Source organism: Coptis chinensis, chromosome 9 (genome assembly GCF_015680905.1).
Source record: "Coptis chinensis isolate HL-2020 chromosome 9, ASM1568090v1, whole genome shotgun sequence".
Taxonomy (NCBI): Eukaryota; Viridiplantae; Streptophyta; class Magnoliopsida; order Ranunculales; family Ranunculaceae; genus Coptis; species Coptis chinensis.
Genome location: NC_141464.1, coordinates 8,928,185 through 8,939,659, shown reverse-complemented (window position 1 = coordinate 8,939,659; position 11,475 = coordinate 8,928,185). Strand labels below are relative to the sequence as shown.

At 46.3% G+C, this 11,475-nt stretch overlaps 1 protein-coding gene and 1 long non-coding RNA gene across 2 annotated transcripts; both read right to left on the bottom strand.

Moving 5' to 3' along the window:
- Positions 1-678: 678 nt before the first annotated feature.
- On the bottom strand, positions 679-1,771 carry LOC147474687 (uncharacterized). Its single transcript, XR_015208444.1, has 3 exons — positions 1,393-1,771; positions 1,101-1,300; positions 679-938 (listed from the first exon to the last, which is right to left on the bottom strand). It is a non-coding gene; the product is annotated as an uncharacterized LOC147474687 (long non-coding RNA).
- Positions 1,772-7,984: 6,213 nt separating this feature from the next.
- LOC147474686 (uncharacterized) lies at positions 7,985-9,530 on the bottom strand. Its single transcript, XM_086585160.1, has 2 exons — positions 8,964-9,530; positions 7,985-8,191 (listed from the first exon to the last, which is right to left on the bottom strand). The coding sequence occupies exons 1-2, from the start codon at positions 9,528-9,530 to the stop codon at positions 7,985-7,987; spliced, it is 774 nt and encodes a 257-aa protein (XP_086441286.1).
- Between the last annotated feature and the right edge of the window lie 1,945 nt (positions 9,531-11,475).

Sequence of the window (11,475 nt, the reverse complement as noted above, 5' to 3'; positions counted from 1 at the left end):
TTGTACCCAAATGAGTTAGCTTCTAGCTCAACTTCGATTCAATCAGTGAACCCACAATTCATAACCGATTTTTTGTAAATATTTTGAAATTGAAACCAAAGAACGCAAATGAAATGATGATTCTACGTCTCAATGGTAATCAATTCACTGGAATTATCCCAAATTCTCCTATGTCTGAATTCCCTGTTCTAAGAACGTTGGACCTAAGCCAAAAACTCATATCGGGTGGAATACCTACTTAGATAGGTAACTTCACAGAGTTAAGGACTCTTGTCTTGCGCAATAATTCCTTTGATGGTCCCATTCCATTAGAGTTCTGCAACTTAGTTAGCATAGAATTTCTATACCTTTCTCAAAATAACCTTTCAGGTTCCATACCTTCTTGTCGGAATTTGACATCTTTGCAATATATGCATCTGCAAGTAAATAAACTCGCAGGATTGATGCCAAAGGCATTACTCAAAAGTCCTAACTTGAAGACATTAGACCTTAAGCATAATAATTTATTTGGCAGCATCCCCTATAGATGACGTAAGTAGCTACAAAACTTGAAAGGAAGCTGACAGGATCAATCCCAAACTTATCTGTGAGTCTTGCTAGTGTTAGTGTCGCTGCATCTTTGGAGGTGTTGCATTGCTTTGTTTCTAAGTAATGTTGCTACTTCTACTACTATTCATCACACCAAAAAAAACGTTTATAAATGGCTATGACATGCACCTACCAGTTCAGTAGAAATTTTACAGAGAAAAAGAACACATGTATGTAATGAAAGTTTATTAATGGCTATCACATCTTCATGCACTCACTTCATTTCATACTTATCTTACATAAGCATAATATGTATCTATAGCGTCTTGCACTCGATATCCTTGATGACTCAGATGCGACAAAGTGAAACCAACCACTTCCCAAGATCTTCAACATCAATGGAATTAGACCTACATATTGCACAAGTCAACGAAAAAAATGATATGATCATTACATAATAACATCACAAATAATAATAGATATACAACTTTAAGTCAACTAATTAAAGCAGTGCATTTTCTATTTAGTAAGTCCCCAATTGATGCTAAATATATGGCTTCAATAAAACTTACCTTGCCGTGACAACATTTTCCACTTTCTTGAATGAGATCCAACCTTTAAGAGTCGAAGATAACTGTCAAAGAAGTGAGGATCAGTTGAGTGTTATTTATATTGATAAAAATGAAAACATGGTTAAATCCAGCAAGGGGACGTCATCAACAATCCAAAGACCAAACTATGAAGCAATATATACACAAATCTCATCGAGCACCTACAGACAAAACACACAAATCCAAACAGTTATAATCTAATAAATGTAGCTGGAGTACATTGGAAAGACTGATGACTTAGGATGTTGCTTACCTGGTTGGTAAGCTCCTCTATTTCCTCCGCCTCATCTTTGTCTAAAGTTTCATCAATTGACTCTGATAGCATCTCAATCTGCAAAAAGATTCATAAAAACAATGCAATGACTTTTTAACAAATCTAGTGACAAAAAAATTCACCAGCGATAGATGGAGATATGAACTTTCTTAAGATCAATCAAAGAAGAAATCGATAATGGAGAGATTAGGGAGTTAGAAGAGTGGGGAGATTTTGGGTTTAGTAGCGAGAATAAAAGAATTGAGAAGAAACGATGCAAAATTGGGGGATGGGAAGAGGAAGGGATTTCCTAATTAAAATCAATATTAATGGCTAATTAAAGTTAGTATTTATGGTTGCATCCAATTCAAATGATGCAAATGATGCGTGGAGTTTGTATTTTTATTAACCAACACATGAAATGACCAATTACTCCTGTTTAAAGTGTCTTAAGCAATACTTTAATTTAAGGGCACTATTGGTACCATAAATTCACAAAAGCAAAAAAGACAAAGTAGTCCTTGTAATTATTATTTGGGTGTTTTAAGTTAATTATTCATTCAGGGGCAGTATTATTAAGAAAAATACCCGGATGAATTTAAGGGTCCATGTTAGTTATAGGAGATACTACTAGTCGATATAGTAACAAGGTATGTGGACGTGTAGATAAAACTCTAAGCGAAATTTGAATCGGGTGGATAGCAAATTGGGTATGGGTGATACCGCAAATCTACCCCTTGGATAGTAGATTAGTTTAGATAGCAACTTGGGTATTGTTGATACCACGGACCCATATCTACAATAAACTCAGTATACTTAGTAGACTTAGTTAAAAGATAGACTTAGTGAGTTTTTTTCAACCTAAGATCACATAAAGGAAAATGGGTGAGCTTCTTGGCATCGCGAACTATCTTAAGTCCGTGACACCAAAAGGAGGCAACTACTATAACACATTTCTAGCCTATTGAGCCAAATGGTGCACTGTATAGGGGTGGGGGTGAAGTAATTTGTCCTAAGGGAGTCTGCGACCTGGAGTAGGCAAAGTGTGTTATGATCAAGAGAAGTCCACAGACTAGGAGTATGCAAAGGGCAGAGAGCAAATATGCACGGACTGATTGAGAGTGGTAGTGATATGTATGTGGCACGTCTATGATATGTGCATGGACCGACCCATGGGTGTACAAGAGGAATTTGAAAATTTTGAATCCATAAATCAATCAGGTGGTGTATTTAGTTCCCATTCCCGATTCCAAATGAAAGTTTATGTCCACAAAGCTCTATTTCTGCCTCTAGCTGCTGTTGATCCAACAAAAGCAACCTTTCTAACCAGTCCAATACAGTATCCAACCGAAGGGTCCATATTAAAAGTTACTCGTTATAGGCACCTTCCATTTTGTGTTGGGCGGAATGCAAAATAATAAAAATTATTACAAGCTTGCCATTGACCTAAAACACATAATTTGTGTTGGGCACCCCCAACTATATCAAGTTAACTTGTTGCCAATCTGTTTAACCTTTCTCTTCTCTTCTATGTGTTATGATATTGTATCCGATTTCATCACCGTAAAAAATGGTTACCATGCATGTCGTCTTTTCTCATTGAATTCACTCACATTGACTCTACTGTTTGTAGCTGCTAAAATCCCAGTGGACCTTACGACAGCTATGCCAAGTGCTCAAGATCAATTTTCTAAACTTACTGGCACCACTTCAATATGCATATGCATGGGTTTTCTAGGGCTTTCTCTTGGAACAATTAAAAAATCGGAATGTTTCACAAGCATGTCCGCCTTGAGCATTTTTGTGGTCACTGTTATTGTGAACATCTCTATACAAATCCACACTGGAGTTATTTTCATGTTCATTACTGAACATATCATAATTATGTGTCGCATGACACTATTGCTCATTCTTATGTGGCTAATTGCATGGGAAATTAATTTTGAAAAAGAGTATTTTCTTGATGATATCTGTATGATCAGATTTTCTCACCACTGACTTCTTCACTCCTCTCTTTCTCTGTCTCTTATACTTCATAACCGCTAACCGCTTCCCGATTCCACGATCTCCACCTCTCCCTTCCATAACCGCTAACCGTCCACTTCTGCCTCAAGTACCGCGGTCTGTATCCTATGCTCTCACTCTCTGGTCTCTGGGACATGTCATCCCCATGGTCATGAATTTGGTAGATACAAATGCCCCCTCTCGGCCCCCCGAACCTTGTGAAGAACTTCGTTTGGGGGTCCGAGATATCCTCAATTTTATTGATCCGCGGCCCCTCCTTCTCTTGCTTCATGGTATCAACGTGTGCTTTCTCTCAACGGGCACGTGCTTGCTCTGCCCTCTCACACGCGTGCTTAGCACGCCTGAACACGTCATGATTACCTGCAGAACCTGACTCCTCGTTCTTCGATATCCACGTGGCGCCCATCCTCTGGTTTATCTCTCTTGGCTTTTGGGTCGTACCCCCCGGAAAATTACTCTTTTACCCCCGATGCTTCAAATCCCGCTCAAACCCTCAAACCCTTCATCTTTCCCATTATTCCTCCATCCTTCATTCCCCAACCTCAGCACCTCTCTCCCTTCTTTCTCTTCCTCTGCTCTCCTTGTCCCGTTCTTCTTGTCGGCATCTTCTTCCAGTGGTCCTCTCACCGGTTACTGTCCCCGTCTTTCACGCTTTCTCTTCCTTGCTTGCAGCTGCATTGAAAGTCAGGTTTGCTCTTCTTCCCTTTCACTCTTTTCCATTCTTGTTTTTTAGTTTCCGATCACCGTTCAACTCTTTCCCCCGCCCATTAGGCTTTGTGATATCTTTATCTTGATCGCATTTTTGGAAATCACTGCTTCTCTGCCTCGCCCGCTTTCGAATCTCATGTCTACTTCGGAGTCTTCGAACTCCTCCGTCGTCCGATCTGATCGATCGGAGACCCCACCCTCTAGATCTAGTAACACCATCGCGAACGGGTCAGAGTCCCCCACCTCCGGGTCGACAAGCCCTGCCGCTATCCCCTCTACCTCGGGGAGATCGTTTAAGCTTCCCCCACCCCCCTCATACTATCGCAGACCCAACCTAGACGCGGTCAAAGCCGCTTATGGCATCCCAGATGATGTGCTGTTAGAGCATGTGTCGGACATAACTCATTTTCCCCATCTTGTAGAACCGCGGCCGCGGGGAGCACGGAGTGCGATTCTGGTTGGGCAAATAGTGGCCGGCCTCAGGTTCCCCCTGTCCTTGCTTGATGTAGAAGTATGCAATCATTTCAACATTCCGCCATGTCAAGGCATTGGCAATTTATGGCGTGTCATGTACGCTGCCAACTTTTACAACAAAACCAACTCTCCCCAAATCAAACTCCGTGATATCATTGCCCATTACTTCATCAAAAAGAGTACCAAGTTTGGCAGTGTAGGCTATCAATCCTTTTGTAGTCGTCCGCGGAAGAAATCTTTCATTCTTCACATCACCACCTCTGATAAAGTGTGGCACCATTACCCTTTGTATGTGTCCGGGAACTTTCTGTCAGCGGACATACCTCCTGAGGTTTCTCTAAGGCACTTACACTTCCTCAAGAGCGGTAAGTGTAGTTGATCAGTTGGCGTGTCCTTGTACTTATTCTTCTTCGGTTCTTGACATCGCCGCTAACTTTCTTTGTCACAGGTTGGAGGCCCGATTCTCATTCTCAACTTTACAACGGCGTCTACTCCGCAATCTTCCAGAAACTCCGCGATCTGGGAAACGACCAGTGCGGCCTTCTAGGCATTGATCCTGAAAAAGCAACTCCACTCTTTCTCGACCCAACCCTCAAAGACTTTGGCCCATACCAAGGACCTTTCTACCGTCTGCCTCCACCTAAAGAGAGATTACCCAAACCTTCTCCCCCCAAGACTAAGAAGAGGGGCTACACCAAGAAGATCTCTCATTCACAAGCCGAGGCCCTAAGAGCCGCAGCCTCACGGTCCAAAAAACCCTCTACCGCTACTCCAGACCCATCCACCCCAGCAGGTGTTCCCGGCTCATATTCTTCCCTTGCTGATTGGGAGGACGATTTTGCAGTCTCCAACTCCCCTCCGCCCACCCAGAACATGGATGTCAACAAACTCAAATTGTGGGACAGCGACCCTGAAGATGAGCAGACCGACTCGGCGACGCAGGGGCCACCCGCCAAGAGATGTAGAACTGCGGGAAACACCTCCACTCCTGCTACCCCATCCGCCCCAGTCGCTGCGGCCCCACGGCCGTTGGTCCCATCCCGCCGTCATGGCAAGGATCCCGTGCACGTTGGGCCTAAAGTCTGGCATCCCGAGTTCAAGGCCAGGGATCGCCCCATCACCACTAGAGACTCCGCTTTAGACAATGCTGCGGTGGCTGCCTCTCTGTTCTTCACCCCCCATCTTCCACGAGATCAAGCCTACGACGACTCGGGAACGTTTGTTGCCCATCGCGCTGCTATCTACACTGGGTGGGAGAAGGTGAGTCTCATCTTGATTCTCTTGCCTTGCATCCTTACTTTGTGTCACATCTAACTTCCCTTTGTGTTCAGCTAAGCCTGGATGTAGGCTACGTCATCCGGGGATTGACCAACACGTTGGACACCCTGGAGGCGGTAAAGCAGGAGATCCATGGGCAGGACGGCTGGAAAGCAAGATATTCCAGGCTGGAGAAAGAGCGCGATGATTCTCGTATCGCGGCTCTCAAGGCACACAACGACAATAAGGCCACGGAAGGGGCTCTCCGTCAGCAGATAACGGACCTTCAGGCTAAACTGACTAGTGAGAAGGCAGCAATGGAGGACGTCGTGGAGACCACCCTTGACCGGTCCCTGGCAGCTGCCTCTGACCGCTTCCGCGCTCTGGCAGAAAAGAAAATTGCTAGAGAACTAAAGCGTCAGCTGGCCGAACTCACCACTGCTGGGAGACTTCTTCCCTCGCCGCCCCCTGCCATTGATCAAGCCGCCGAACCCCCTGCTACTTCCCCTCCGCTGCCTGAAAAGGAGCCCGGCACTGTCCCGGTGGCAACTAATGAGGTGGTGAACATATCGGAAGGCTCGCCCCAGAAAGAGATGCTCGAGGACACCTCTACTCAAGCACCAGCCAAGGAGCAGTGATCGGAGTTCAGCCCTTTGTTTTACATCTCAATATCTTTTGTACAAGTACTTGTTTTTTACTTGTTGTTCTGGATACTATGCGTGCCCCGTATTTCTGGGTGTTCCCAGCGGGCTAATGCCTTTGCCAGTCTCGATGTATTTCAGATATTTTTGTGGGAATATATTTTACCAACTTGCTCAACTGTATTATGCTTGGCTATCTGCGATGATTTATTTTTGTGGCAACACAGTTTGCCCAAAATTTGTTTCTGGACCACTGCATCCGCAGATGGCTTCCCATCTCACCGTCTCTAGCAGCAGTGAGGCTATTCTGGGGCAGCTCAATTTGCCCCCAGTTGGTTTCGGACCTCGTCATCCGCGAAGGGCTTGTCCCCTCCGTTATCTCAAACAGCCGTGAGGCTCTTTGGGGGCAGCTCAGTTTGCCCCCAGTTGGTTTTGGACCTCATCGTCCACGAAGGGCTCGTCCCCTTCGCTATTTCTACTGCCTTGAGGCTGTTTGGGGGTAGCTCAGTTTGCCCCAAGTTGGTTTTGGACCTCGTCGTCCGTGAAGGGCTCGTCCCCTCCGTTATCTCAAACAGCCGTGAGGCTCTTTGGGGGCAGCTCGGTTTGCCCCCAGTTGGTTTTGGACCTCATCGTCCACGAAGGGCTCGTCCCCTTTGCTGTTTCTACTGCCTTGAGGCTGTTTGGGGGCAGCTTCGGTTTAATTGATTGGTTTTGGACCTCGTTGTCACTTGAAAGGTCGTCCGCCCCGGCTATCTCTACGGCCGTGAATTTGTTGGGGCGGCTTCGGTTGCCCCCCCAGATTGGTTTTGTGTGTTCACGGCCATTATACCACCAAATTCTTTGGTCTCAATTGCACCTGATTCAATGACAGCATGGGTGACACAAAACATCATCATACACTCAAATGATAATCTCTGGTGATTCAAGAGCTTGTCTTTAATTAAAATAACACTGTACAAAGCATCACTCATAAAATTTCTTCAACATTCTTATGTTCCAAGGTCTCGCGATGTCCTCCCCTTCAGTGATGCGCAACCGATAGGTCCGGCAAAGACCCCTTCGACCCGATTGTATGGCCCCTCCCAGTTGGGCCCCAGCTTTCCGTCTTTCTCTTTTCTGGTGGCTGGGGTCACTCTTCTCAGAACGCGGTCCCCCACCTGGAACTGCCGTGGCTTCACCCTCTTGTCATATTGCCTCTGCAATCTCCTGTGGTATTCCTCCAACTTGATGCGCCATATCCCTCCTTTCCTCTGTAAGGTTCAGGTCCGCATCTAATATAACCTCATTGACTCCTTCCTCTACGGCTCTGGTTCTAGTTGTCGCCTCCACCATCTCAACGGGAATCACCGCCTCCACTCCATAGGCCATGGCAAATGGCGACTCTTGAGTGGAAGTTCGTGGTATGGTTCGGTACGCCCATAGCACCTGATTCAACTCGTCTGCCCACGCCCCCTTTCGATCCTCTAACTTCTTCTTCAAATTATCCATTATAGTCTTGTTAGAGGATTCTGCCTGACCATTCCCTCTGGATTGTAAGGAGCTGAGAATCCTTGCTTCACCTTGAATGCTTGGAGGAATTCACGTACTTTGCCCCCAGTGAACTGAGTACCGTTATCTGCGATTATGGTATGCGGCAGCCCAAATCTGCAAATTACGTTTTCCCACAGGAATTTCTTGACGTGCTCCTCCTTAACCTGCTACAGTGCCACACCCTCAACCCATTTGGTGAAATAATCCGTCGCGGCCAACACGAACCTTCGTTTGCCACTGGCCAAGGGGAGTGGTCCAACGATATCCAGTGCCCACATGGCGAAAGGCCAAGGGCTAAACACCTTATGCAAAGACTCAGCAGGAGCGTGTATTAGCGGTGAGAATCTTTGGCATTTCTCACATCTCTTTGCATACTCCATTGCGTCTCACTTCATGTGCGGCCAAAAATACCCTTGAGATAATAATCGATGTGTCGTCGTCCTACCGACAGAATGACTCCCACAATCCCCCTCATGAATCTCACTCAAGACCTCTTCCGCCTGTTTAAGCCCAATACATTTCAATAACGGACCGCTGACATTGCGTCTGTATAAGTCACCATCTATCAGAGTGTATCTTTGAGACACCTGTTCCATTCTCCTTCTCTCCCGTTTGTCCTCGATCTCTGACCCCGCGAGGAAACTCTTTATGGGTTCCATCCACCCTGTCTCTTTCTCGGTAACTCCCAAAACCGTTTCACCCTCTGATGTACTTGGTTTACTCAGCACCCTAATTTCAACGGCTCTGCCCTCGGTTTGGTGGTAGCACGCAGCAACATATGCTAACGCGGCGTCGGGCGTGTTCGTTCTCACCGCGGCCCGATGATGAATTTAATTTGATCTGAGTAAACTTGCTAGCCTTTCTCTGTAATACTTCTAAATATTTTGCCATCCTAGGGTACCGAGCTGCAAACTCTCCGTTCATTTGACATATTACCAGGTTGGAATCTGAATACACCGTCAATTCACTCACTCCGAGATCAGCGGCCATTTCCAACCCTGCTATCACCACCTCGTACTCTGACTCATTATTCGAAGCTACGAACCCCAACTTCATCGACAATTCTAACCGGTTATTCTCTGGTGTAACCAACACCACCCCGATTCCACTTCCGGTGTCGGTCGCGGATCCATCTGCGAAGACCCTCCACCCGTTTCTCATATCCCAAAGGTCGAATGGGTCATGACTAGGATCGCCCTCTCGTTCCATAACCATTTCTTCTCCCCACGTAAGGTCCTCGGCTGGGAATTCTGCCAGGAATTCTGCCATAGCCTGTGCCTTCTCTGCTGTCCTGATCTGGTACTCTATGTCGTAAGAACTCAGCACTACCGCCAACTTCAACATTCTTCCTGACTTGTCCGCTTTCAAGGCCTGTTTGAGTGGCAAGTTTGTCACCACCACTACTGAGTGAGCATCGAAGTACGGTTTTAATTTCAAAGCTGAGAAAACCAACGCCAGAGCAAATTTCTCAATCCTGCTATATCTGGTTTCTGCATCTAACATGGTTTTGCTCTGAAAATACACCGACCTCTCTGTCTTGCCCACCACCCTTATCAACACGGAGCTGATTGCGTACTCTGACACCCCCAAGTATAGATACAGTTTTTCACCTTGCCCTGGTCGCGACAGGATAGGGGCTCTTCCCAAATAAACCTTTAACTCCTGGGAAGCTTTTTCACTGCGCCTCGGTCCATTGGAAGTCGGTTGTTTTCCGCAAGAGTAGGTACTGAGGTCTACACTTGTCCGAGGATTTTGAAATGAACCTGTTGAGAGCCGCGATTCTTCCTGCCAACCTTTGGACCTCTTTCACATCCTGGGGTGATTGCATCTCTACCAAAGCCCTGATCTGGTCCGGATTTGCTTCTATTCCGCGGTATGTGACGATATAACCCAAGAACTTTCCCGACGTCACCCCAAAGGTGCATTTGTCAGGGTTCAACATCAGCTTGTATGTCCGTAGTATCGTGAACGTCTCCTTCAATCCCTCTAGATGTTCCTCCTCGGTCATACTCTTTTCTACCATGTCGTCTATGTAGATTTCCATTCCCTTTCTGATTTTGCTCTCAAACATCTTCTCTATCCTCCACGAAGGTAGCCCCGGCGTTCTTCAAGCCGAAAGGCATTGAATTATCTTGATAAACTCCCCCTTCTACTATAAACGCGGTTTTGTCTTGGTCCGGCTCATACATGAACACCTGATTGTATCCCATGGATGCGTCCATGAAAGAGAAGAACTTAAACTCCGCAGTCCGATCCACCAACTCATCTATCCGCGGCATTGGGTAACAATCTTTTGGACATTGTAAATTGACATCCGTGAAATCGACACACATTCTTACTTTCCCATTCTTTTTTGGAACCGCGACAATGTTGGAGAGCCATTCCGTGAACTTGCATTCGCGAATAATCCCCGCCGCTTTCAACCTATGTATCTCCTCTCGTATCCCCTGCGCATACTGCGGCTTTGAGCCTCTCATCTTTTGCCGGATGGGCTTGGCCCCTTCTCTCATATGCAACCTGTGACAAGAAAATTCTGGATCCAGTCCCACCAGATCCTCTATGGACCATGCGAACACATCGTTGTTCTCAATCAACAAGGCGGTCAATTTTGCTTTCCAACTCTCCGGCAAATCGGCCCCAATAGACACCAGTTTCTCTTCTTCTCCAGTACCTACGTTCACTGTCTCAACCTCATCCATTGTCTTTGCCCCCACTGGCAATTCTGGGGCCGTTACCGCGATCTGTGATTGCTATGCCTCGGGTCCGCCCTCTTTCCGCGCCCCCTTATCTGGTGCGCGGATCAACTCTCAAACCACCACCTGGTGTATTCTTTGAGCCGCAGCTTGGTCCCCTCTTATCTCATACATTCCTCCCTTAGTCGGGAAACGGATCACTTGATAGTAGGTGGATGGAATTGCCTTCATCTCGTGTATCCATCTTTTTCCCAGGATTGCATTAAATTGCAAAGTGGAGTCCACGACCATGAAATGGGTGAACACCGTTACCGGACCTGCAGTTACTGGTAGCTCCAGTTCCCCTATGGGTTCGGTCATGCTACCGTTGAATCCAAATAGATTGGTCGGGGAGGCTTCAATTGTTTCTTCTCAATGTTCATTTCCTCCATCGCACCGCTAAACAACAAATCAACTGAGCTTCCGCAGTCTATTAACACCCTCTTCACCATGTAGTTACCCACTGCTATTGTTATCACCAGTGCATCCTCATGGGGAGAGATTACCGCTTCTAAATCCTTTGGTGTGAATTCTATCCTCCCATCCCCTTTCATGGTTCCTGGAACTGGCCGCGGAATACTCGAGACCTCATTTATCTGCTGTATAAGCTGGACGTCCTCCTTACTTTGTCCCTGTGAGCATTCCTTCCTATTGTTTCCCCGCTAAAGATGACATTGATGGTTCCTAGGATCCTCGCTACGGCTGGTGCTTCTTTG

Bases quoted from the DNA above. Each gene is read 5' to 3' on its own strand.
- LOC147474686 (XM_086585160.1), bottom strand. From the start codon at position 9,530: ATGTTAGATGCAGAAACCAGATATAGCAGGATTGAGAAATTTGCTCTG. The intron at 8,192-8,963 runs GTAATATGTCAA...GCACTGTAGCAG, and splicing joins TGTATTCAGATTCCAACCTG to GTTAAGGAGGAGCACGTCAA.